The sequence below is a fragment of the Saccostrea cucullata genome, unplaced genomic scaffold (assembly GCF_032062105.1).
Source record: "Saccostrea cucullata isolate Sc308-1 unplaced genomic scaffold, CSIRO_AGI_Scuc_v1 ctg117, whole genome shotgun sequence".
Lineage (NCBI taxonomy): Eukaryota > Metazoa > Mollusca > Bivalvia > Ostreida > Ostreidae > Saccostrea > Saccostrea cuccullata.
In genome coordinates this window covers 348,358-375,732 of record NW_026932623.1, presented here as the reverse complement: position 1 = coordinate 375,732, position 27,375 = coordinate 348,358, and the positions used below count along the sequence as shown (strand labels likewise).

The window sequence follows — 27,375 nt, the reverse complement described above, 5'->3', positions numbered from 1 at the left end:
AGAAGGGTGAACTGTCCGATTCCTATTTGGGGGGGGGGGGGGGTTACTTTTTAATATGTTTCTCTTTTTTCAAATATTGGAATTCTTACAAGCAAAAAGAAGGGGGAATTCCAAATTGTCTTTTTGGGAGGGATACTATTTGGTATTTTTTCTCTTTTTTAATGCTTAAATTTGCCAACACGCAACCTTACCAACGAAAGTGGGAGGGGGTGAGCATCTAAATGAAAATTTACATGTAAAAGCTACAACAGAAGACTATACTCAGAATAAAGACCCCCTCCCTTTCCGCGTTCTATGGAACTGATCCTGAATTGATTAAATGTCATATTTGTTTTTAACGAATATTTGCAAATTTTTCTTCAATATATGGTTAGAAAATTAAAATGTTATAATAACTGACATTCATTAAAAAAACGGTAAACTATTTAGAAAATTTTGGGAATCTAGTATATTATACTAATGTTAGAAATAGTGATTAAACATAAAATTGCATGATTGTAAACTGCTCTATTTTCTTCGGCTTCATAGGTTTTATTTCTTTTTGCGTGATTATAATTTGTGTAAATAAATTTAATATATACCAATGCTCTCAGAATTTTTGACTGACACATCATCGCCCCGCCTCTACAATTACTATTCACAGATTTCCACTTATTATTCACACAGGCTGTAATGTATGCACACTATGCCATTAGGTATTCACACATTCTGAATATTTATTAGATTATTTTGTTAACGCTACAATCCTATTGGTCAGAAGTCAAAGAGAGTGTGCATAAATACTAAACCCACGTGGGTTTTGAGCCGATAAACAGCTGTTGATCTGACCAATCAGTTTGCTCCAAATATGGCTAGCTCTTCTACAGTCTGCTTTGTTAACCGGCAGTCGAAACGTGTGTATATGTGTGTGGTATTTTACAAGGCGTTCACACGAATCTAAGACGTTCGTTTGTGGATTGTTAACTTTTAATTGCAAGTATTTGTTTATTTGGACATTACTAGAGTATTGTCTTTGTCCATTGCACGTGTGTTATGATATATATTGAGTACGGATAGTTTCAATTGGCCAAAACATTTCTATTGTGCTATTTTAGGGGATGTAAAAATTCTATAGGGAGTTATTTTCATGGCGAGATCGATGAGTTGAAGTAAGGAATATTCGTCCGCCGTATCGGGGATGTGACCGTGTATTTTCTCAGGAATTTGTTCTTTTATGGTGTGTGAGTGTTCAATGGTTTGTCTATTTACCTGAAGTTTCAAGGAATTAGGTGACTGAAAACTCGCACACAACTCAAGATGTATCCGAACAGGCACCCGGTAAGTTTCACGTTCTCACGCGCGCCAAAAAATTATAAACATCAACAAAACCCTTGTCTATACTGGCTGCCGTGGAACTCAAAATAATTTAACAAACCTCTGTACCGTTAAAGCACGCCTCAGTGCACATTGGTATCTTTTACGAAACGGGGTCATGTGTGAATTTCTCATGTTAACACACTTGCAGACAAAAACACGTGGAGTTTGTTTCTATAAATTCTATTATGTTGCAGGCTCCACATCAACCAAGCCAGCCTTTTAAGTTCACAGTAGCAGAGTCATGCGATCGAATCAAAGAAGAATTCAGTTTTCTGCAAGCACAATATCACACGTAAGATGTGCTTTATTTTTTTTCTTCGCAGTTCCTGATAAAGTTTATAAATTTCCTCGGTTCAAATTTCATTGAATAAATGAATGCAATTATCATATATTGATGAATATTTATTGAATTAAAAAAAGAAATGGTGAACAGTGTTTTGAATAATGAGATTGATTTTCTCCCTTTTTTCCTTCTCCACAGTTTAAAAATGGAGTGTGAAAAATTAGCCCAAGAGAAAACAGAAATGCAAAGACACTACGTCATGGTGAGTGAAGATCATTTCAAGCGTGACCAAATGTAATGAACGTATTTACCTGTGATCAACAAGCATGTAATTTACACACACAGGTAACCTGTAGTACGCAAAAGTGGAATGCCATTTACAAGTTATGTTATCACTTACTTTGAAATTAGAGAATACAGAGGAACATTTATTACACGTGTTATCCTCATGGCATAAAAAAACAAATTCACAGTTTACCTGAAGAAGGGGATTTTCAAATTGTTTACTTGTAGAGAACATTTCAAATTAAAAGCATTTCGATTGTTTGTTAAAAAAATCACTGAATTTGACGATCCGTGCACCCATCTGAACACAATGGCATAATTACCATACATGTGAAGAGCCCTCATTCTAAGTGTAATTCTAGAACTTGTCGCGTTATTTAAAAGTCTACAAGTTCTTATAGATGTTGTAAGCCGAAGTATTTTGTTAATTGATTTTAAAACCTTGCTGCTTGATACACCGTATACTTATTTTTCCGCAGTGACTAGGTCATAAAATAATTGACAATTTTTTTTCCCCAAGTCTGTATGTTTTTGTCAAGTCCTCTCCTTGAACTTTTCACTGATTGGTCACTATATTCCCTCCAGAATTTTTATTCAGTCTAGTGTAAGCATGGTGTAATTAGGTTGGACATAAGTTTTGATCTTTATCACTAATATCAACCCAGTCTCTAATTAACATAATGGACAGACAGGTTATTAATCAGTTGTTATGTAACTGGGTGTCAAAATAACCACAGGATTCCAAAGGGGATGTACTTTTTCAGTCAGGCATGACTGCACTGAATTATCCTCCCCTTTCCTGAGGAAAGCAAGCATGTAATGTGATTGTAAGTAATAGTGGGGCCAGATAGAAATTTCACCTGCCTGCCACCTTCAGATGTTTATTTATACCTTTGATAAACCCAAGAGCAGTGGGCGTCCAAGAACCCAATATGCGAGATTAGATATGCTAATTGTGTTCAAAGCTGCCAAATTAATGTGCACATTTTTACTGCCATTAGCTAATAAAAAATGAACTATATAAATTTTTTATTTAAAATATTTTCTTGATGAAGCAGATTTTTTTACTTTGTTAGAAGGCTGATTAACAATATGCTTTTGTTTCTTTGTTTTCAGTACTATGAGATGTCCTATGGTCTCAATGTTGAAATGCACAAACAGGTGAGTGTTTTATATCTTCTTGACCCTTGACCTAAAATTTCTCCAGCTAGGGTGTGAAGTCTTCTTCAAGGGGAGACAATTTTGTTAATCAATCATGTGTCATGCCTAACTACTGTGTCACGTAAATTATCACTGTTTATCAAACTCACCACAAGAATTACCCTCATGTGCAGGTGTTACATCAAACATAGACGTAGAGAGCTTGTTGGAAAGATAAACAGAAAATAGAAAATATTAAGCAGAGGTTTTTAGTAGAAACCAGAATTATTTTTAAGGACGGGATGCATCATTGTCACATTACCATATGACCACAAAGCAAGGTATAAATTGACTCATAAGGGAAGCTTGTATCTTGTATTTAAGTGACACATTGAAGTGATAAATAATAAATTATCTAGCCAACTTGTCAAAACATCTTTATAGCAACCATTACTGAATGGACAGGGAAGCTTAAGGGCCAAACTTTTAAAAAAAAATTATGCCCCAACTGTACATCTCTGACAAACAGAAAATCCTATCCTGTTATAAGTCTGCTGATACACTGAAAGCATAACATCCTATTTGCTTTTCTGGAACTAATGCTTTAGGACATTGCTTGCTATAAGAAGTGCCCGGTGTTTGTGGTAATGATTGACAGCAGGTGCCCTGTCTTGTAAGCCTGTTTGACTTGGCTAGCTTGGTAGACACTACATGTTCATTCAGTAGAGTAAATGCTAACCCAGTCTGATTGGTATGATGGGAGATGTTTAGTAAACAATTCACTGTTGAACTCTGTAATGAGTGGGTTTGGCCATGCTTGTGGCCAAGTGCCAGTTGTGTGAGGGGCCATCTCATGTAATTTATACAAATATATCTTAGTGATCAGAGTGATATTTTTCCTCAAGTTTTGCCTTTGACTTTCAAATTCCAGCAATGAATCACTGGTTGATACCTTACATATGTATAGGGAACCAAATTTCAGTGTACTTGGGAGAGAATTTGAGATCAACTTTTTATGGGTACCAGTCAGGAAGACATTTCACATTCTGTAAGGGGGTTTGTTGAGGTGCTATACTGCTGGAGATGTGTGAATATTTGACAATCTCAGTCTTCACAGGCAATTAGTTGACAAATGAAAGAAAACTCTCTCTCTTCTTGGTCTTCAAGACTCTGCATAAAAATCAATTTTGTTTTGGTTAATTTAACTGTTATTAGTCTTGAAATGGGTGTTTCTCTTCTGTATCTATGGAAACAGTCAATTTTTCAGCAGTTTTTTTTTGGGGGGGGTGGGGGGGTTAATTTTTAACATATATTTTTGCAATGGCATTGACCTTCCATGATAAATGTCAAAGGCTCCTAAGGTCTTAACCCTTATAGTTGTCAATTAAACACTGTAGACTCTGTTGTGTAAATTTAAAATGTGTCTCTATTGTGTAAATTAAAATTTATTTGTTGCAATGAACCTTGGAGGTATAGTATTAAATAGTATAATTGATAATTTTCTGTGATATGAGCTATAATTGATAATGAAAAATTTGCACAAAAAATTAAGTTTATCTTTAAATTAAATCAATTGAAAAGAGATGTGTTGATCTAGGCAGTTTCAAAGGGCATACAGTGAGCACTTTTTGGCAGATCCTAGGGTACAGCGTGGAAACACTGATATAGCCCTGAATAAAAGTCTGTCAATCGGAACCAGACAGATATTGAATTATCAAAGGAATGCAAAACAAGGTTTACTTTTTTTGTTTTGTTTTGGTCAATAGCTTTATTTAATGAAACTATAATGGGGAATCGATAATAGTTTATTGCTAATATCTGATGAAGCCTTTTTCTAATATCAACTTGGTATTGTTGACTTGTTTCATATGCAAACACTTGAGATGTTGGAACATGTGAGGGGAGCCGATCAATAGGGAATGGAAAACAATCCTAAAGCTTCATGACGGCCCATAAAGTTTGAGGCTGTGACTGTTTACTCAGTCAATATTTACTTAAGGCCTAAAAACCTATTCAAAAATTGTAACCAGCCTTGTGTGATATTGTCCCATTCAAAAATGTTCATTCCTTCAAAGTGCCCGAAATAAAAGCCTTGTAAAAAAAGGGGGAAGACCTTTAGCTGAGAAATGATTTATTGAAATTGCTCAAACTCATTAGACGGAGCAAATTTGCTGATCAGGATGGAAAAAAAAATCCTAATGGAAACTTGTCTTGTTCAGCACACCTTGAGAGAAATTATCATGTGTATCGACGTGCATCACCAACCATTTGTGAAATACCCAGGTGATTTGACACATAGCATTTAATAATATTATCACATACAGTAGACCAGATGAATGGCCATGATAAGAATTCATAAAACATTCAGAGGGGTGAACACAAGGCTCATAAAACAGGATTAAAAATGACAATTTGACTAAAATTGATTTTTTTCCCAACATTAGAATAGCAGTTTATTATAGCGTTTTCTGTACATTTAATCAAAGCTAGGCTGTGATTATTTGAATTTTAAAAAATGAAATATTGAATTTAGAGGATATGTTGCCCAGACGTGCTTTCCATTTTGTATTGTCTAATGCCATGTGTGACTTGAAGCTTGAGATGTAACAGCTGAAATTCCATCCTCAGCATCCTACCCCAGTACCCCCAACAAAAAAACCCCACACCAGTAATCTAAGATTAAAACACCTCAGTCTGTAGATTTGATGAAGTCTTCATATAGCGTGCAATATATGTTCTACCTGGTTGAGAGATCTTATTGGTTCTCGATTACCTTTGATTGACAAAGTGGGCGGAGCTTGACTGAAATAGATAACCAGCATTTAGTACAGTACAATTTCATCATTGTAAAAGATTTTTAGTGGAGCATTCTTCTGTAAAATAAAAAAATAGATACTTTAAAAGGGTTCGAAGATCTGCTTATATTGAACTGAAAACCAATACTATTTATTTAGTATTAGACATTTAGCTTGTGCATATGAAAGGCAATGCTGCAGGAATGCACAGGGGCACTGTTTAAGAAGGAGGTTTCATTTGAAATAGTGCTTTCTGTAAAACATCTGTTATTTGGTGTGGCTGATTGGTTTCCAGCACAAGATTTTCTTTGTCAATCCAAAGATTATAAGCATGTGTTTTAAAATATAATCAGAGGGAAAATATCCCAACCCTTTCATCATAAATGATTAGCAACCCAATACAACTGAACAAGCCCAGTAAGTCAAGCATTTTCACAGCACCATGCACAACCACAATTTTAAACAAATTGCTTTGCAACAGATGGTAGATATTGGAACAAATTAGTGTACATTACTTTACATTGGGAATTCAAGTCCTTTGGAGTGTCCTTTGTTAATACAATGAGAAGAATTTCTATGTCTGGAAATAAGAAACGGTACATGAATATTGACAGATTTTTTGCTTGACAGAGAGCCTGATCATTGCTTTGATTTAGTTAGGAAGAATATTGGACACTATCTGCATAACAAAGACATATGTTTTATGCATCAAAGATTTGAAAGGCTCATATAGAGCAGGATATTGGGAATAATTATGTTTCAGTCCTATAATTGTAGCTCATCAGAATTCATCTTCGCTCCTCCAAAGCCACAGTTTGAATAATAATTATGTATTGTGTAGACACTAGAAAAAAATTCAAAAAAATATATCCTCCATACAAACAAAGAGACTTCACACCTGAATGAGCAGACATTAAACAAGAGACATCAAAAAGGTGTCAACATACTTGTAAAAATTTGATAACAGCAAGACATGCGATCACATGACTTAGTCTCATGTGACATAAACATCTACTATTGTAACACATTCCAAATTTCATGTTGACATTTGTGATATGGGTGACTTTTTGGTTGTAATCTTGTCTGTTTGACTGTAATAAGTTCAGGAGGCGTTAGGAACAGCTGCCAGTCATTAAGATGATGGAAAAGATACAATCCGCAATGTTTAAACATAATGTTTATTAAATCATTTATTGATTGCTACAAAAATACTAAGAAAAGAATGATGTGAAAAGCTGATAAGTCATGATTGGTACAATAAACTCTAAATACTTGTAAATTAATGTTAATGTATTTTTTAAGAGTTCTGTTTTAAATTTCATTTGCACATTATATTATTAGTATTTTTCCATTTTTTTCCAGACTGAAATTGCCAAGCGATTGAATGCAATATGTGCTCAAGTCATTCCATTTCTCTCTCAGGAGGTAAGTTTTATTAGCAATTCAGTTTCATTAAGCTAATTGCTTCAGCATATTTCAAACCAAATGCCACATAAGAAGTTATTTGGATCGCATTGATGTGGTATTTATTTTTTTATGTTTTAGCATCAACAACAGGTTGCGGCAGCGGTGGAGCGTGCAAAACAGGTCACTATGACAGAACTCAACCAAATCATTGGGGTGGGTAAAACTAGAAATGGCATGTTCTTCTTATTCGATTTAAATGCTGTATGAATACATGTATGTAATTGATATCTTGTGTGAGAGAAATGATGATCATTTGATTATTGGTCGTGGTAAACTTGGCATTTTACAACAAATGTAAGAGTTTGATATCAATTAACAGCATTGCCAGATGAATCAGAGTTAAGTCTTTCAGCGTGTATATGTATGTTTAGGACTGAAAAGTGAAAAGCAATCTGTGAACTGTGGAACCCAGTACATGTTTCATAGTACAATTTAGAGTCTGAAATACAATGTACCCATTTTGTACTGGATAAATACATCAACAATCATTTAACTATTTGAAGATCTAAATGTACTTTGTGTTTTTTCATCCTCAAAACAAAATTTATTAGAATGTAAGTTAATCTGATAAAAGAAAACATAAAATATCTTTTGTAACTAATCTGAGATTTGTCACATACTAATGACAAAGCCCACTTCCTTCTAGCAACAGATGCAGGCAGGCCAACATTTAGCAGGTCACGGCCACGGAGCCCCACCATTCCCAATGCCACCTCACCCCCCGGGGCTTCAACCCCCACTCCCCGTCTCCAGTGCTGCTAGTCTTTTGGCCCTCCAGGGCAGTGGTCTTGGACCCTCACATCTCCTCCAAAAAGAGGACAAAGGTAAATTTAAAAGTGGTGATGCATGAAAAATGGTACATGTAGCACTTGATCTGCATATGGAAGACCTTAGAGGTATATCCTTGTTGCAGGAGATAATTAGTATAATGTCGGATCCCTGTCATGTCATAGATTACCAGTTAATGGTATTTCAGACCAGAAGAGGACATAAAAAAGTAAAAAAAAATTATTATCAGAGTTGAATTTTTGCAATTTTTTTTATTTATCAAGGAAGAAAGATTTCATACAAAAAATTCTTGATTGAAATTTAAAAACGTTAACTTAATATACAGAATAAGGTAATGAACTTTAGGGATGTTGTAGGAGAAAAAAAAACCCAAGCCTATGAATTTTTTGTATTGGTATTTAAGCGACAATGAAGGCAATATTTATGATTGGCAAGTTGAACCATGGCACTTAAAAGAAGGGAAAAAATCATTGGAAAATGCAAGCCATAAATTGTATTATTTGGCTCAAGAGATCAATGAAAGAGATGTATATGTCCTGTAAGGCCTGTTAGATGGAACTAAAATCACCTCATTCATATGACTCAAAACCATGTTATTTTCCACAGATCTGGCTTTAGATTAAGGAATATTGTATTGCATGCAATTTTGTTTGATGATCTCTTCTTGGGGTTGGGAGAAAATACTTCAAGATAAGAGGATTTGGTGTCAAAACCCTGGGAGAAATTTGAATTTATAAAGTGAGAACAGGCCATTATTTGATTTATGTCGCCATCATCCGGACTCCATGCATTTTCAAAGAAAATTGACAGCTTTCCTTCAGTAAATATGCATTAAAATACCCTGGGGTCAAAGTAATTGTTGTGTTTTTGTGATAATTAAAGAATTTCTATGGCTTTCAGGCAGAATTAAATATTTATCTGCTATTGATTTTGTTTCCCTATCATTACGACTCAAATTAACTAAATCATTCACGTTGACTCTTTTTGATCGCAGTAGGGGGAAATAGGCAGTGATTGTTCGATGAACCTATGTCATGGTCCACCAGATTGCACTGCACGTATTCTGGGTCCAAAATTTTTCCCCACAGCAGATTGCTGCCGCCAGTACATGCATAAGGGCTATTTGCAGAACATATTCCTTCATCTCAGTCTTGATATTACTTGATAACTTGCAAAGAAAGAAATTAAAGTCAAAGTTACATGAGCATTTTTTTTTTTTGGTTGTTTAAATCGTTTTTGTAAAATTCTGCATGAATTTATCTTTAGAATGAAATGGTGTGATCAGGATGATGGGCTATAATGACATTGTCAGAGTCAATATCGTTTTAGCCCAGACCATGCAGCGTTTGGTATTGATTATGTCTAGGCGATCAATGATGGTATTTGTGATGATTAATTTGAGTAAATAGGTGAGATGTTTATCTAATTCATGCTTTTTTTTGTATTGTAGAAGACAAACACAACGTAAGTATTCGGTTTTTTGTCGCTTTCTCTGTTTGCTCTATTCAATGACTATACAGAACGTCATCAAAGAAAATCCTAGAGTTTTCATTTTCTATCAGTTGTGGATATAAAAGAGTCTTAATCATGAAAATGTTGATTGATTAATTAATAAATTTATGGTTTCTGGAGTTGACCCAAAGATCTGACACTGAATTGACTTCTTTTTGATGGAGATGTGTTAGAGGCGATTTAATTTAGTGTGGTAATCAGATTAAAGAAAAGCTGTTACTAATTCCTTAATCAGATGTGTTACAGGGTTCTGAAACAGGATTAGTTCATTAATCTTTTGATATCTCTGATAAGAGGTTAGGAATTATGATTTTTAATTATCAGAATTAAGAATTAATGAGTTTTTTGCATATTACAAGTACGAACATGGTAGATTTCTAGACTGTATTTTTTAATGAACTTTACTATCTTATAACCATGAAAGCTTTCACACTGATGTAATAATATATTTTTTTCCTTTAAAAATGATATTTTTAGTACAAGTCAATTATAAATGAAGAAGACAGACTAGAATCCGTAGGGTGAAACTCATATAAAACCTCTAAATATTAGCCATCAAGTTTCATATTTGGCATCACCTTATTTTTTCATCACACTGTGAAATGAGATCACTAGGGACCGCTGGATGATCCGTATTGGAAAATTAGTTTCACAGCTACTTAGAAAATATTGCTTTCTCAGCCGCTTAAGGGATTTGAGAGCTGAATTGAAGTGTGATTATAGATTTTATTCCCATTGTCACACAGGGAGAGAATTTCTCTCTGTTATAAGGAATTTGTAGAGGTAGTAAGAGGATGCATGTATTCTTTTTTCACAAATCTGAAAATGAAATTATTTTTTTTTAAAATTAATTTCGATCATGATAATTTTTTGGTCTTCATTGTTTCTATAAAGTGAAATAAAACAATACATGTAGTAATGTACAGGTTGGATCAAAGAAGGAATACATTTAATTATAAAAATTGAAATATCTTTTTTTTTCTGAGAGATTGAACCTCAGCGTAAATCTGAGATATTACTATAATGCTGATCCCTTCCCCAGAGAAATTTTCTCCATATTTGGTCAAGGGATTAGGCCTCCTTTCTTAAATAGGTTTTTATTTGACTAAGCACTTCTGCTAACAGATTTTACAGCTTATCATGTGGCTAAGTACACCCCTAAAAAGTGGTACAATATTTACTTGTTTTTGGGCTTGTGTCAGCAGGGTTAAAGCTTATTATGGGTAAGCTGATCACATACCACGCTTCACTGGACGTCAATGCCTTAATGTAGGCAGTCAACCGTGATCTATCCAAAGCCAATGAAATCGAAAATGCGCAAATGTCCAGTCAGTAATCAACATTTCTTCATCCAAGAAAAAAGTACAACAGATGAGTTCCTTTTAGCTGATGTGATTTTTTGCCATAAATGGGAAATATTATTTACTGTGACATATGTTTATTAAGAGTCAAGCTTGAGCACTAGTATGATTAATGTAAATAAAGGCAAAAGGTCCCATTTTCAGGACCGCCATCAAATCAGACAGTACACAGCTTAATAAATAAATATCGGAAAAAAAATTCAAAAGAAAGTTTATGATGTGAGAAATGTAAATTTGCTTAGTTCTATATGCCTTGATAGAATATTAGCTACTTGTTGAAGTTACGCACAGACTGTATTGACTTAAGATGATAGTTAGTGTTTGCTTTGGTCTTATGACTGATTATTGGCACACACTGCCATGTTTCAGTGGGGGCACTGAGTAAATATTCAGCACCCCAAATTATATATTTGTTATTTTCCCTTCTTTCTGTTGACGGACTGAGATGATAAAACATTCCTAACTAGTGGTGTTTGGAAATAAAGCCAGATCTCTAGAAATTGACTGAATCGGTCCAAACTTCTTGTGTACCTTTAGCTTGTGTACATTGCACAAATGGATTGCTTTAGGTTTCAAACAAACCCATGTTGACACAGGCTGTGTTTATCTGGCCAAGCTATTTTGAAATTATTGAAGTCTTGTGGAAATAGGGATATACAAAGGTTACAGTTGTTTAATGAGTTTTGACATCCAAGTTTTTATTTTCCAACTAAATTGATCTTTATTCAGCCACCCCCTCTGTTAGATTTATAAAGAAACATTGTATACTAGTAGCTGTTCAAAAGGTTTCAATTTGTCCAAAGTTTTGGTGAAAAAGAAGAGATGATTGAAGTTTGTTGTTATTTGGCCGGGACTACAGGATGTTTTCTCCCTGGGTGTTTACTGTGCTGTATTTGGTTGTCTTAGTCTTGTTTACACTTCTTTTACAAGCCTAATATCAAACAATTAACAATTCAATGGGTTCTAGTCTTACATGCTTCGTTTTAACAGTTAAACATTAATGTCAATGTTTCCTCGAGATCTCAAATTTATCAACTTCACTAAATTCCTGTGTCAACAAGGTTGTCCACATATTTGCACAGGAAAATTGATATTCCTTGCAGGGAAACTTCTATATGTTACCAAAATACACCTTGTCTGTGCAGGAAGATTGGTAAACTGTGTAAAAAATACAATATGGGAATGAGATTCATCAAATTAAGATCCGTTTAATCCCATTTAAATTTATTTTTGTCATGGTTCTGATACACAGTTCGCATTGGTAACCTTTTATCTTTGCTGAGTAGAGCCCCATGTAAATATATGTGTACCTGTGGGGGAAATAAAAGAGAAAAGACTTCTCTAACAGATTATAGACATTGATTCAAAAGGTTGCAAGCTTTCATTTTCCAAATATTTGCTGAAATAAGACCTGCAAGGTGCAATTAAATATCTTATAAACCTTCGTCTAATCTTAATCAGATGTAAATCGGTACATTTTTTTATTACTCAAGTTAACATTGTAGTATCGTGGGGGTTTATGATAGGTCTACTGGACCATCAAATGGGGGGAGGCCAATTCTGGAGGAAGATTGGAAAGATCTAGTCACTTGTCAGAAAAAATACTTCTTTCTCCAGACTGAGATTAGATTTACACTGCATGAACGAGTTAGTCCTGGTCTGATTACTCTGATAGGCTATAAGCCAGATTTTATGATCTGCTGTAATTCGTAATTTTATTAAGGATCTCAATTTTTTGGCAAGGCAGTATAAAAATACCCAGTGAAGAATTTGATCCAATGTAACTGGACATTAACTCCAGGTAATCCATAAATCTGAACAAAAGATACTAAGTCTTCATGGGATCAAAAGAAGATTGGTCCATTTTCTACTGAGACCACTCCCCCCTGAGGTAGATTGATTGGTCTTAAGTGTATAATAAAAGGTAGGTAATATATACCCCCTTCAAGGTTCGTATTAGGAGGAAATAATTCATCAAATACTACACAGGGACTTGGAGAATAGACAATCGGTGTTAAAATGTGAGAAAATTAGGAGAGAGGCTTTAGGACTCACTATCCATTTTTCTTTCCACATTTGATTGTGTTCTGTGTAGGGGTTCAGGGGGAAGGTGGCAGGGATTAGATTCTGCCTGGGAAATCCCATTTAAGCAGTTTAAATTTAATCTACTGAATTAATCTTTTCGATGCAAGCGATTGTAAATGCATCTAATGCTGATCATTTTCCATGGGGAGAAAAATTTATACATTGGTGACAAAACTGAGTCAATATAATTAACGTTTTTGGGATAATATTTTCAATTTTAAATGTCAGATTTTGAGTTCCCAAAAGAGCTGGTAAATCTATAGTAAACATATCAGGAGACATATAATTTATATTTGAATCATAAAATGTTCCTATAGATGACAAACTGAAGATACCATCCAATCATTGAACTTAAAATACATATGAAAAACTAATTATGTTAAATTGTATATTCAACCTTGCCTTCATTGATGAAAAAAGGATAAAGAATTATTCAAAGGTTTTAGTTTTCTTTATGATTATAAAAGTATTTGATTTATTGATTGTACGTTTTGATAACTAAAAGATATCTTTTTGTCAAGGAAACTTTGTAAAATTCTTGAAGGCATTTTGGTTTTCAAATTCCTGTTTGACATAGCAGCAAAACTCTTACAAAAAATACACCCTCTCCATGATGTCAGACACCTGCGAGAAATTTTTCAATTATTCACAAAAATTACTGCCATATGTTTTAGAAGAGTAAATAATCTGTCTATATCTTATCATTTTGTACTTGACTTATAGTAGACTGTACATATTTGTCAAATCTTTAAGGGGGGCATATTGACCTTGGAATAGAATTGTGTGTAAACACCATTTCTTAGCAAAGGACAAGGGCCCTGCTGGACAAATACATATGGAGTATTTGAACACAGAGTCATAAAAACGCTTGACAAGCACTTCAGAGTAGTTCAGTTTATAATATTTGTTATTGTATTACAAGAGTCTTGGTGATAAAGAAGTACCGTCCTTTGTCTCCCACACAGGGTTTGGGAAAGCTCATAGATTAAAGCTTCCATGGTTATATTTTAGGGCCAGGAAATTATCTTTATGTCGATTTAAAAAAGCATTATTGCTATTTATAAAACAGAGTAAACAAGTAAAAGGAAGTTTTCAGTGTCTCTGATGTTTACACTTTATGCAATCGTAGGCTCCTGCACCTAAATGCATTGTTGTTTAACACTTCAATCAAATAAACATTTCTTTATTTGAGGATTAAGTATGTCAATACTAGTATTGCTTGCAAAAACATGCCCACATTTTGGTATCAGTGGTGGCATGCCTTTGTAACTTAAATATTGCATGTATTAGAAGTAATGGAAGTTCAAAACTGTATTTTTTTTTGTTTAAACATATTTTTTATGTAAAATAAATTATTGAATTAGCCAAAAGTTAGTTTCTCCATCTGATTTTTGTGTTAGAGATTAAATATAGGAATAAATTCTAAAACAGATACTGAAAGGAGAAAAAATATAGGTGTATTTGTAATGGGGCACCATGTGAAATACATTTTTTTATTATCCAAATTCTGTTAATAAATGTTCATTGAATGTAAGGCATTACACAGGTTTTATTTACTTTTAGAGATCATCTGCCTCCCCCAGTGAAAGGGAAAGAGAGAGGGAAAAGTTTGAACATAAATTTAGTGAGAAGTATAGTAGTCGGAGTAGGACCCCAGAAGTGAACGAGTCCAAAAAGAGGAGAGTGGAGGAGAAAGAAAGGGTAAGTATTAAAAAAGTAGCATAAAAACACAAGCAAATTCACAAACTTCTAATGGAGATGGATAGAGGTTTTGCCCTGATATCTTAAGATTGTATATATCATCAATGTTCCAAACACCAAAAAGAATTTCAAATGAGAATAACTGTGATGGATGTGTAGAATTCTTCAAATATAGAGGTAGTGTGCATAAAGTGCTCTGAATAACGGATGTGGAGCTATATGTAACAAGAATAAGATAACCACCAAATGCTAAATGGGTTTTAAGTATAATTTCCTGTTGAACATGAGGACCTATTTCCCTGGTACGTATGCAGGGCTCATTGATAATGAGAGGGTCTGCAACTATCACTTCATGGGCAGAACCTGTCCACATTCAAGGGGAGCTTTCCTTGCTAACTTTGGAAATTCCTGATCCATTAAAACTTTCGCATGAGACAGTAAGGAAACAAAAAATGTGGAGAGCTTTTCCTTGAATTTGAAACCACTTGACACTAATACCAAATTTCAGGAATACAATTTGGAAAAAAGAAAAATTGAAATAGAAATTATATATAAAATATAAATTGCATAATTTTTTAGTGTTAGACAATGTACAGATTATATGTAAGAAGAAAATTTCACAGGAAATAAAAATGTTTTATTTATTATTTATTTCTTTTTATTATTTTGAAGGACAGTGAAGGTGAAAAGTCTGATCAGGAGTTGGTGGTTGATGTTGGAGAGGTAAAAAAAGTCTGAATCATTAAAAAAAAAAGTTAGTAGGATTCCAGGAAATTATACTACATGTACAATGAAAGTGTCCCTCAGAAAAAATTCAACCTGAGTTATCTAAAAATTGAAGATGATGGTAAAATAAAAAAAAAACAAGGGCTTGTCTTATTGAATGCTCTGTAAACAAAAGCTCTTTTAGATCCACCACTTGTTATTTCATGATGAAAGAGTGTCAAGATTACAGCAACAAATTACAAGGAAGAAAATGTGCACTATCATGTTTAGGGGGAACACAGATTAGACTTAGTATGCAGCTGTTCTTTGTCGAATGTCGATAACTTCCGATGTTCAAGTAGCCTCTTCATTCTTGGATTGGTTTGAACCCCTCTCTTGTTGCCAGTTCAGGGATATCCGCACTGTTTGTAAAATTGGACAAGATGATTACGCTTTCTGACATCTTATCATAGGTTTTCAGGCCTCGCAACCCTTTTTTGCTGAGGTTCAGGCTTTGATCAATTATAGATAATGCATCCGTTGGAGGCAATTAGAATAAAAAAGTATAAAGTAATAAGGTTAGAAAAAAGAATCATGTCATTATATAAAAACTTTTTATCTAAGTATACGTGTAGAAAAATGAGAGTATCTGCTTTGATCTGCACATACTTTTTATGATTGACACAAAAAATTTAATTTGTAACTGTATTATCTTGGAGGAGGTAGAGTTAGATGATACCAGCCATTGTAAATCTTAGATCTGGTTAGGTTTTCTATCCATGTTGACACAAGCTCTCTCATTTTTAGGACAGTGCACCCATGAATGGGGATCTTTCTCCCAGGGAAAAGGCAAAAGATTTAGCCAGTAAGAAGTCATCAGAAGATCGAATCAGTCCCAGGAGTGACGCTTCATCACATGGCAGTTCAACCTCTACAAAACACAGAGATGTAAAGGACTTTGTTTCTTCACTAATTACTTACACTGCCGTGGGCAATAATTGTAGGACTGAAAGTGATCTAGCATGGAAATCTTAATGTCATTTTCTGTGTTTAATTTATGGCACTAAGGGATAAAATATACTGATTGATTCTCTCTCATATTCTAACACAGTTGATTGCAGCAGAACACGACATAGCTCTTTAATTATTGATTTGATTACATGTGATAGATGGATTTGTGTAAAATGATTACATTTCTATGTGTGTTTTTTTTTTTATTCCAGTCAATTCCTAATGAAAAAGCTTCTACCCCTGTATCAAAGCCAGCAACCCCCACAAGTTCAGGGAACACCACCCCGGGGCCATCCAGTGGGAGTGGCGGGGCAATCAAGCCAGGTGTGAAGTACCCCCTGGCAGGTGAGTGGGAGAGCGCCCCCTGGAGACAAGTTTGTTGATTGATACTAATGCCACCTGTCACTTCCTGTTTTGTTTGGTGATGGTGCACTTTGATAGACATCTTGAACTGTTAAAAGGGGAAATCCCATGAAACATTGAACTTACAGAGATAAATTCCTTCACTATATAACTGCCTCTCAAATGCATAATTTGTTCATTTATGAAATAATTTCAATAAGAGATACTTGAAAAAAAGTCACTCTGCTCTCAGTATTGCTTAACAGTTAAGGTCCACCAAAATATGGCACTCTTGTATAACAAAATAGGAAACCTTGAGAAAATTTCAAATATTTTTGGTGACAGGTTCCCCTTTTTACACAGAAACAGATAGGGGTTTGGAGTGTATAATTATCTAATAGAATGAGTGCATACTTAGATGAATGCAAACTAGGGCATTTAATTAGAAAATAAGTAGGGACTCTTAAGTTTACAGTGATCCTCTCTTTAGCAGAAGTGCCTTGTATGTAGGGATAAAAATAAAACCACAGTGAGAAGTTTCTTCATGATGTCTTGCTCATGTATAACAAAATAGCATGTTTGATAGGGAAGTACACAGACACAGGACTGTTATAAATGGCCTAAGCAGTACTTCCTCCACAGTGAATTGTTTTATTCATCATCTCAAGGGTCTTTTGAATGACTGAAATTTGTTCACAAGTGGGCAAGCCATTGAAGATATAAGTGAGAGAATGAAGTTGTTACATCCCCAATCTTGCACAGGCATCAACAAAGTCTAGCCCAGCTCTCTCTCACTCCTCTCCAGTCTCCGATATTATCTTAATACACTCGGTGTTTAAATGTTAAAGAATTCTAACCATAAATCATCAGGCAACATAATTTTCATGTAATCTCATCAGATACTGTAATTGTTAAAAATGTTATGTAATTTAAAATAATGATTTCAACAGACAAGTAATTGAATAAAGATTTATGTTTTAGATGCTATAGTATGGATCTTTGTAACGAAGTGTACGTTATTTTTCAGGAACATATCCTCCTTTTCTGCCCCCAAATCATGGCATGCCTGCTGATATTTCAACAAGTTACAGCAATGGAATTGGGGCCCTTCATAACAATATATCACCTAACAACATTACCTTCAACCACCGAAATTTATTCCAAGGTGATCCCCATGGCAACCCCGCCCATGCAGCTCATATACGACCAGCCCTAGGAAACTCGGCAGGAGGAAAGCCGTAAGTTAACTTCAGTTTTTGCAGAAGTTGACCTTTGTCTTGGTATAAGTTGACTTAAATCTCAGCATAAGTTGACCTTAGTCTAAGCATAAGTTGACTTTAGTCTGGCCATAAATTGACCTTAGTCTTGACATGATTTGACCTTAATTAAGGTCTTGGTGTTGACCTTAGTCTTAGCATAAGTTTACCTTAATCTTGGCATAAGTTGAACTTAGTCATAGCATAAGTTGACTTTGATCTTGGCATAAATTGTCTTTGGGTTTGGCATAAGTTGACCTTAGTTTTGGCAAAAGTTTACCTTTGTCTTTGCATAGTTGACCTTAGTCATGACATTTTTTTGCTGCTTTTTTGTTGAAGATGAATTAGTTGAGGCATAAGTCAGCCTGCATAATTAATCTTCTAAGTATACAGAGATCCAAGTTCAAACACTTCATGTTTTATTTAATGAGAACAACTGTTACACTTTTTCAATTGTTTTTTGATTACAGTTCTTAAAGGAAGGAAAAGAGAATTAAGTGCATTTTAAAACATGATTAGCAATTAACTTTTTAACTGAAAATGAAATTTAAAATTTTGCACCTGTACCAAATTAATAAAGTGGATTACAGAAATAAATTTTGAGTGTCGGAGAGCATAATTTTTGATGATTTAACGATGTATAATTTTTAGTGCCTACTCGTTCCATGTGAGTGCTGATGGACAAATGCAGCCGGTGCCATTTCCACCGGATGCTCTGATTGGTCCTGGGATTCCTCGTCATGCCCGACAAATAAACACACTAAACCACGGGGAAGTTGTGTGTGCTGTTACCATAAGTAATCCTACAAGACATGTCTATACTGGTGGAAAGGTAAATTTGTCCTGAATTAGGGATAATGGTACATTATATCACAGCACACGAAGTAAATACAGCCTCTTCTTAAACCTTTTTCCTGATTATTATTTCCCGTGAAATGTGTTCTGATGAAAACATTGACAACATGAATAATCTATGTTGTTAAATAGTTGTTGACCTTTATTAAGTAAAATTTTGAGCTAAAATATTGAGCCATCCTGTACAACATTACACTAGAAATTTGGATTTCTACGTCTGATTTGGAAAATAAAATCTGTAAAACCCCTAGAATTCAGAATTTTGAAATGTGAATAATAGTAATCTGTCAAATTAATATTAGAATTATTGCCATATTCACCATAATGCCATACCAGCATTTTGTCAGAATTTTTTTCAAAAATATAAATATTTTATTAAAGTGTTAAATTAGAATGCTGCCACCAATTACTCTCCTTTTCAGAAGAAATAATTTCAGTGTGTACAATAAATATCTTTAATAATCAGTGAATCAGAATGTAAATTCAATCTTATGCTATATTCTCAATGACGCCTTATTTTCAAAATCGCACAAGACAGCATTGTCATGAAAAATTAATTGTATTCTTAAAGAAAGTATCTGAAAGTAGAATAAATTGCTTTAGAAATTGATTTTAATATGCTTTATAAAAAGATGAATAGGAAGAGATACTTTATGAATTTTAACTGAATGTAAAAAATCAGAATTTTTAAAATTTCTGTTGGAAACCAGTTATCACATGATCACTTGGTGATAAAGACACACACATGTACTATTTGTAAAAGACACTTATAATCAGATGTTTAAATTTGTTACAGGGTTGTGTAAAAGTTTGGGACATCAGTCAGCCAGGAAACAAGAGCCCTATCTCTCAGTTGGACTGTCTGGTATGTAAGAGTTAATTATCACCAAATTAACAACAGATATTAACAATAACAATGAGAAAATTAACTCACAGCTTCCTCCCTGGCTTTCTTGTTTGTTTGTCTCTACATAATATGCCAGCATACACTTCTAATTAGTCAAATCATGAAGAGTGTTAAAGTCAATTAGATTTTCTCTGGGGATTAATCTACGTGTTTCTTGGGAATATTAAAATTTCACTGTCAGAAACATTGGCATGACTAGGCAGTGGAATGTTTAGAAGTTTAAGAAAATGTGGAGTAATGACGAATCCTTGACAATATTTCCTATGCCGATTTTTTTCTGCATTTAGGTAAAGGTAAAAGATACGTAAATAAATGCAGATATCTGCGAAAAAGTAATATTTTATTTCGCAAGTCATGGTAATGAGAAAAAATTGATTTTATTCTCTTTGGTAAACAAGAGTTTATTAGCACTTATGTCAGTTAAACCGTGTTTGGTATTTATGATTCATATGATATTATTTTTATTTTTGTGCTGGTTGTGGTATTTGTTAATAATTGGATTCCATTTTTCTCATTTCTAACATGGTGTGGGATGTACAGAAAATTTGCAATTTCCGTTGTTTTATGAACAGACTCCATTTGTCTGCATGCAAAAATAGAAAAATGTCCTGTGATTATAATGTTTTTGTGACATATCCCTTTGGTGATTTACATCTTAAAAGCTGATTACATTTTTTTGTATACTTTTAGTGACTTTTAATAATAGAAAGGATCTAGAAAAAAGAACAAAAGATTTTATAAAGGCTGAAAATAAATTTCTGGGATAAAACATTCTGTACAATACATCACCGTAGTAAGGAGTACACTGTATACTGGAGACGAGAGTACTTATTGCCCTCTCTCTAGTCTTATTACAGGAACATGATTTAGTCTTTGGCATGATCATATCTATTACAAAACTCTGTAGAATTTATCATAATGGTCTGATTCTGATGGAATCTGTCTTACCTTACGTGTACTTAATTTGTACAAGTCAATGTCCTACTTAAGTCAGTCAGGATTAAGCTGGAAAAATGAGTACCTCGCAGATAACAGAAAAAAATAGGGAATTATTGATGAGAATATAGGTTATTTGGAAAGTCAGAAATATAAGTTAATAACCAGGACTATTACAAGTATAGATTTAACCGACCGGCACCAAGAAATCTATGTAATTTACTTCCATATTATTTTTGTTTAAAGAAGTGTAACAATATAGACACTTTTTAGCTGTCTAGTGGCTATTACTACCTAAGTAAAAGAATGATATGATATTCTGATGTATAATTTTACTAAAGGATTTATTTGATCCTCTTTACAGCAAAGAGACAACTACATCCGATCAATCAAGTTACTACAGGATGGGAGGACCCTAATTGTGGGAGGAGAGGCCAGCACTCTGTCTATATGGGATCTCGCAGCTGTAAGTGTTTATAGCAGCATTAACGGCAATATTTAAGTAAAGAGTTATATATAAGTTCTCTGAAGTGTTGAACCAACCTGGTCCCATCATTTCTAGGCTTTTTAAACAATAAAAATAGCTTTTAAGCTCTCTCTATAATGTATCAGTGTTGTTAGGTGCACCAAAAAGAGAACACTTTAACTATAATGTAGTTCATTGTACAAATTTTTATTTGTGCAGAGTGTATACATACATGTATTAGTGCAAGCTTTATGTATATGAGTTTTTGTCATTTTATAGTAATTCTATAAAGTGTTCAATTTGTCAATAAATTTATGTAGTGTACTATTCCTCAGTACATTGTATATGGTACCTTATTTTGTTGCTATTTAACAGTATTGGTACCTGTATAAAGTGTATATACATTAGCAAATGATACTTGTATTTAGCTTACTATACATAAGTATGTGATTCTTCAATGTATTTGGTATACTTTTCATCTGTATGTGATACTTGCTCATTTATTTAGTGTGCTATGGTTAGTACACAGTACATGTATATAGTGTATTATTTGTTAGTACACAGTACTGTACAATACTTTGGCTGTAGCTGATACTTCTTTGTTTGTCCTCAAATGACTCCACTTACTGGGAGAGTCTGTGTTGATGTAGAACCTAATGGTTGTCGACAAATGACTGCTAGGAAACCATTATAGCTTGGAATCAATCCATTGGCTTCAGGCATTTTCTGTCTGACTTTTCCTGTCTTTTCGTCAGTACAAGTGTTTGGACAATCATACTTATTCATTAGACATCATTTAGGATGCAGATTTAGCTTAATGGATGTCAAACATAGAGGCTTTCCAGTTTATGACTGAAAGGCATAAAAGTTGATTTTTTACCTCTGAAATAAAAGTAGATTAGGAATGAGGGAGAGTATGAAACATGTGGATTGGTTCAGTGTGACAGTGATTATTTCAAAAGACCATAATGATAGGCTTTGATCTGGATTACATGGTTGTCTGTGTTATTTTATAAAATAAATGGTAAAAAGGGCTGGAGGGGATGGGAAGGGAATTCTTTGTGATCAGAAAGATCTGCTACGAGGGCTTTTTGTATGTCATGATCTCTTTCACTTCCTCCTCCAAGCACTTAAATGCAAGTTATTATATAATGCTGTTTTGATGGTTGTTACCTTAGACAAAAAATGTGGTTAATGAAGCTATTTTCATTATGTAGCCCACTCCACGCATAAAGGCAGAGCTGACTTCAAGTGCTCCAGCGTGCTATGCTTTAGCAATCAGCCCCGATTCCAAAGTTTGCTTCAGCTGTTGTAGTGATGGTAACATTGCGGTTTGGGACCTCCACAACCAGACATTGGTGCGACAGTTCCAGGGACATACGGACGGTGCCAGTTGTATCGACATCTCACCTGACGGCACCAAGTTATGGACGGGTGGACTGGACAATACAGTCCGGTCATGGGATCTCAGAGAGGTACAAAAGAATTCAAATAAATGTGTAAAATGAAAGTATAAACTAACGACATTTAAAAAACAGAATATTTTGATTTGTGAATGATATAAATCATATTTTACTCTGCTACACAGACAGACAATAATATAATTTAGAAAGGAATAGAATATTTTGTCATATTTTAAAAATCAACTGTTTGGATCTAAAAAAGAAAGCAAATCTAATGGGATATATGTCATCTCCCAGGAAGTTTCTCTCTCTCCAGTTTACCAGCCCTAATCAAAATGTCAGCCATATTTTTTTCCCCACAACTTACACCAAGGTTCTGAAATTACAATTCCCTAGAAGATCCTTGCTGATACTGTTGAGTATTTACGATTGAGTGAGAGCTGTCTGTTGTCTGCAGTAGCAGAGAGTATATGATGAGTGACTACGTCCTCTGTATCAGTGTTTGGATGATGCCTTATTGATTTCTCTTTATCTCAAACCCACAGGGAAGGCAGTTAAAGCAACATGACTTCAGTTCTCAGATCTTCTCCCTTGGCTACTGTCCAACTGGCGAATGGTTAGCCGTGGGGTAAGTGTGAGCATTGCCATGTCCCCGAAATCCCAGGAAACTTGTATTAATTCATTCTATTGGTCTTTGTGGATGATTGTCTCGTTGTTATGGGAAAGCACATTTATGGATTAGCTTATTGTACCTAGTTAGTGAATTGTAAATACTATTGTCTGCTAACAAAATATTGTCAGGGCTGTTGTAATTATGTTCGTTTTGCTTTGAACTCATACTCAATTCAATTAAATAAGATAGCACTATAAAAATATATAATACAAAAATTGTAAAATTTAGATGCTAAAAACCACATGACCAATAGAACTATATAGAGTAGATACCAGAACAGTACAGGATATTTATTTCTAATTTAGAATCCAAAATAGGTAAAATATGAAATGATTACAATCATAAATAAGGAAAAGTGAGCCCATGGATAGTTTAACAATTAGTACATGATATTTCTCATTTTAATAATGATATATTATGATATCTGTTGATAAGACAAAATATATAGTGATCATTATGTAAAAGTACGAGTCTGATTTGAATTGATATATGGGTATTTTACAGGATGGAGAGTAGTAATGTGGAGGTGCTCCACTGCAGTAAGCCAGACAAATATCAGCTCCACCTCCACGAGAGCTGTGTCCTGTCCCTCAAGTTTGCCTACTGTGGCAAGTGGTTTGTCAGCACAGGCAAGGACAACCTCCTCAATGCCTGGAGGACTCCTTATGGTGCCAGCATATTCCAGGTCAGGCATTCTTCTATGGCTTAATGCTTTGTCACCAAGTTGTGAAATGGATGTCAGATTTATTTCATGACATGGCTTAATCATTTGCAAGGTTAAGTAAAAACTGTCAAGTGAAATTTCAATTTATAAATTACTTTTAATCTTTATAGTAGATTTTAAAAATAACCAAAAGGACACACTAGTGTGTCTGCATTATTTGATAGATTAAGTGCCAGATTTATATATTGTCTCTGGTTGAATTTTTGTGCTTTATGATTTTCCCTTGCACATTGGCTTATGATTTATAAATACAGAGTTCTTTGATTTTTTCCTTTCATTGTATCCAGAGATTTATTGTATTTTCCTGCTTTATTTTCCAGTCCAAAGAGTCCTCTTCAGTGCTAAGCTGTGACATTTCCACTGATGATAAATACATAGTCACTGGCTCTGGCGACAAGAAGGCAACACTGTATGAAGTCATCTTTTAATCCAGACTAGCGGGGTAAAAAAAAAAAACTGTTTACGTTTTTTGTTTTCCCTTGAAGAACTAATCCATTGTCTACTACAGAACTATTAGAATGGCAGAACAATGTGAAAAATGGCGAAATCATGTAGCGATCTTAAGAAATCCAGAAAAAAATATGCAGAGCAATCATACTATAGGATGTGTATTTATCTTCCGAATGATTTGGAAATGACTGCTGCAAAAATAAGCTGCCATCTTGGTTTATGCTTGAGTAGGATAGATTACCATGTCAAATGAAATGGATATTTGGTGCATAATTATAATTATCAAAGAGTTGGATGAGAGAAGAAGAGCGTAATGAGTTCCTGCTGGTAGGGAGAGGAGAGCGTGTTTAATTAAGCCAACCTGAGGTTGTGTGTACCAGACATTTGCAGATAGTGAAAAAAAGAACTTGGGAATTGTTGTTCAGACAAAAGCTACAGAGTTTTCTCCATGAGAATTTCTGGCATTTATTGCGTAGCGACCAAAGTGTGGTTTGAAATGTGCAAGAGGAAGGTTGCTTGTGACACGAAGTCAAGAGAAAGGATTTACTGTTAGCTTATTCTTTGGATGTGTCGGACAGATGCTTGTAATTATCTGAATTGCACAGATAAAATATACAAGTAAAACAAACATTTATCTGATGCAGATCTCAGAAGGTAGTGCTATTATACAGTGAAGAGAGAGATTTCTTGTGTATACCGTAGCAGGAAGAGAAGAGTATACGATGGCTTGTACAAATATGTGATTAGTTTTTTAAAAAATTTCTTGCCCCCCATTCGTAGTAGTCCCTGTGATTTTTCTAAATAAAAAAAAGAAAATGTGTGACAAATTTAGTATTTTTTGAAAAAGTTTATGTTAATGCATTTTTTTCTTTTGATTATGAAATACTCGTGAATGTGCTGTTGTGAATATGAACTAATTCTAGTTGTAAAATTGTCTGGTATTATGAATATTGGACACACCGTGGCAATTTATGTCTGAGACAGCTTTCTCCATTCTAGTATATGGCAAGTGTAATGCTGTTTCCTTGTTGAAAAGGAGCTGTGTCAAATCTAGTTGATGTAAGCATTTAACATTTAATAAATCCATGATTGTGAAAGTGTCTTGATGATTTTGAAAAAAAAGCTGATTGTCGTGTTGTGAATGTAGTTAGACATTCAGGTGAATGCATGTTACATGTAGTGCTTTAGAAAATTTTTCTTTGATCAGTGAGAATGAGAGAGACAAGTATATTTTGTATGTGTAAAGTACCATTTTCAAACTCCCATGTTTTCATAGTTCATTAAAGGAAATAAGACCAAACATTTTTTTCTTCAATTTTAATGAATACTGGGAAAATTCAATAATTATATAAATTTCTACCAAAAAAAGGATGCAAACTGTTGTTTGACATCAGGATGAAATACCAAAATCAAGGAATAGCCAGCATGAATTGGAATGTGATAGTTAAAAATTGTGGCTTTATAATTATTTAGTCACTGTTTTTAGTCAAAATCTATCTTAAAGGTGTATGCATACTTCTATTACCCCAAAAGATTTGGGAAAGAAAAACTTGTAAGCACCGCAAGAAAGAAAATCTCCATTTATATTAAATAAATATTTTGACTCTCCATTTGATTGTATACAGTAAAATCTGTGTTCCAATTTTCCGGGGGGAGCATAAAATGTAAACTGAAGACGTTAGTGTTTTTAAACTGTGTAGACCAACTGGATTGGAGGTCTATGGAACACTCATACAAGCTTGAGCAGATATACCAAAGATATTGAACGTTATTTCAGATTTTTTTTTTGTTGTTCATTCTGCTAAATATGTCATTTTGCAATTTTATTACTTTTTTCTCAGATTTCACAAACTGTCGCAGCACAAGAGCAGATAGCGATATTAAACTCATATTTTTTATTGATAAAAGATCAAATCACTCTCTTTGGTAAAGTTATAGCGAAAGTCAGAATTCGGATACATCTATAACAATCAGCTCTCTATGATGATATTTTCCTTGATCCCTGTTCTGGATATGGTATTTCAGTTGCCTGCCATCTTCGTAAATGATGTATTACACTGTAGTCGTGTTATTGTTAACTTTTCTCTATTTTTGTAATTAAACAAATTTAAATATTTGGACTATGTCTTGTTCTGGCGGTCATCTGGCATTTGTCAATTTAGCATTCATTTCTTGTCACTTCTCTCATTTCTGACAATGTTATATAAAAATAATGACCAACAGAAGGGATGTGACCATACAGAAATTAAAATTTGGTTTGCATTCTTATTCTTTGTGAAGTAACTCTCAATTAAAAAAAAAGGGAGTTGATTTTCTGTGAGTTATTATACGTAAAACACGTCCAAGTTCTTGTTAAAAACTATTAGAAATTATTAAAGTGTGTAAATTTTAAATTGCCAAAATCTTAAAGACGATGATAATGCAATTAGAGAACTTATTTGATTATTATATACAAACTAAACTACCATGCAGTCAAATGTTTTTGTTTTCTGTACCTGTGAATACAATATAAACTTAATTAATTTTTTTTAGAGATTTACACGTTACAGTGAGACAACTTGATCAAATCAGAAGAGTGTAAACAAACATGATTACTGTGTAAAATGTCTTCCTTTGGACTTTGACCGATGACTCAGAGAAAGAGATTGTTATTTACATAATCCTGCAGAAATCTGTGCAATATATTCATTATTTTTTTTTAAGATAATAGAAATTTTGCTTTTGTCCATTGTTGTCTCTGATCCGACACATATTTTGGGTTTCCCATTGCAACCCATGGACATTGCCATTCTTTCTATAATACTGACGTGAAACATATGGAGATAACGAATAGTATTCAAGATGAAAAGTCCATAAAACAATACAAAATAGGA

The 27,375-nt window shown here is 34.0% G+C and overlaps 1 protein-coding gene across 3 annotated transcripts; it reads left to right on the top strand.

Moving 5' to 3' along the window:
* Positions 1–862: 862 nt before the first annotated feature.
* On the top strand, positions 863–26,622 carry LOC134235642 (transducin-like enhancer protein 4). Of its 3 annotated transcripts, none has more exons than XM_062717779.1 (20): positions 863–1,317; positions 1,551–1,648; positions 1,838–1,901; positions 3,041–3,085; positions 7,222–7,284; positions 7,405–7,479; positions 7,979–8,150; positions 9,566–9,579; positions 14,637–14,774; positions 15,447–15,497; positions 16,287–16,427; positions 16,703–16,835; positions 17,860–18,070; positions 18,740–18,920; positions 19,740–19,808; positions 21,151–21,252; positions 22,470–22,727; positions 23,201–23,283; positions 23,833–24,013; positions 24,373–26,622. In XM_062717779.1, the coding sequence occupies exons 1-20, from the start codon at positions 1,297–1,299 to the stop codon at positions 24,478–24,480; spliced, it is 2,208 nt and encodes a 735-aa protein (XP_062573763.1). In that variant the 5' UTR covers positions 863–1,296; the 3' UTR covers positions 24,481–26,622. The 3 variants fall into 3 exon arrangements, with proteins under 3 accessions (XP_062573763.1, XP_062573764.1, XP_062573762.1); XM_062717780.1 differs by having other exon boundaries at positions 7,973–8,150; positions 16,703–16,814; XM_062717778.1 differs by having other exon boundaries at positions 7,973–8,150.
* The last annotated feature ends 753 nt before the right edge of the window (positions 26,623–27,375 follow it).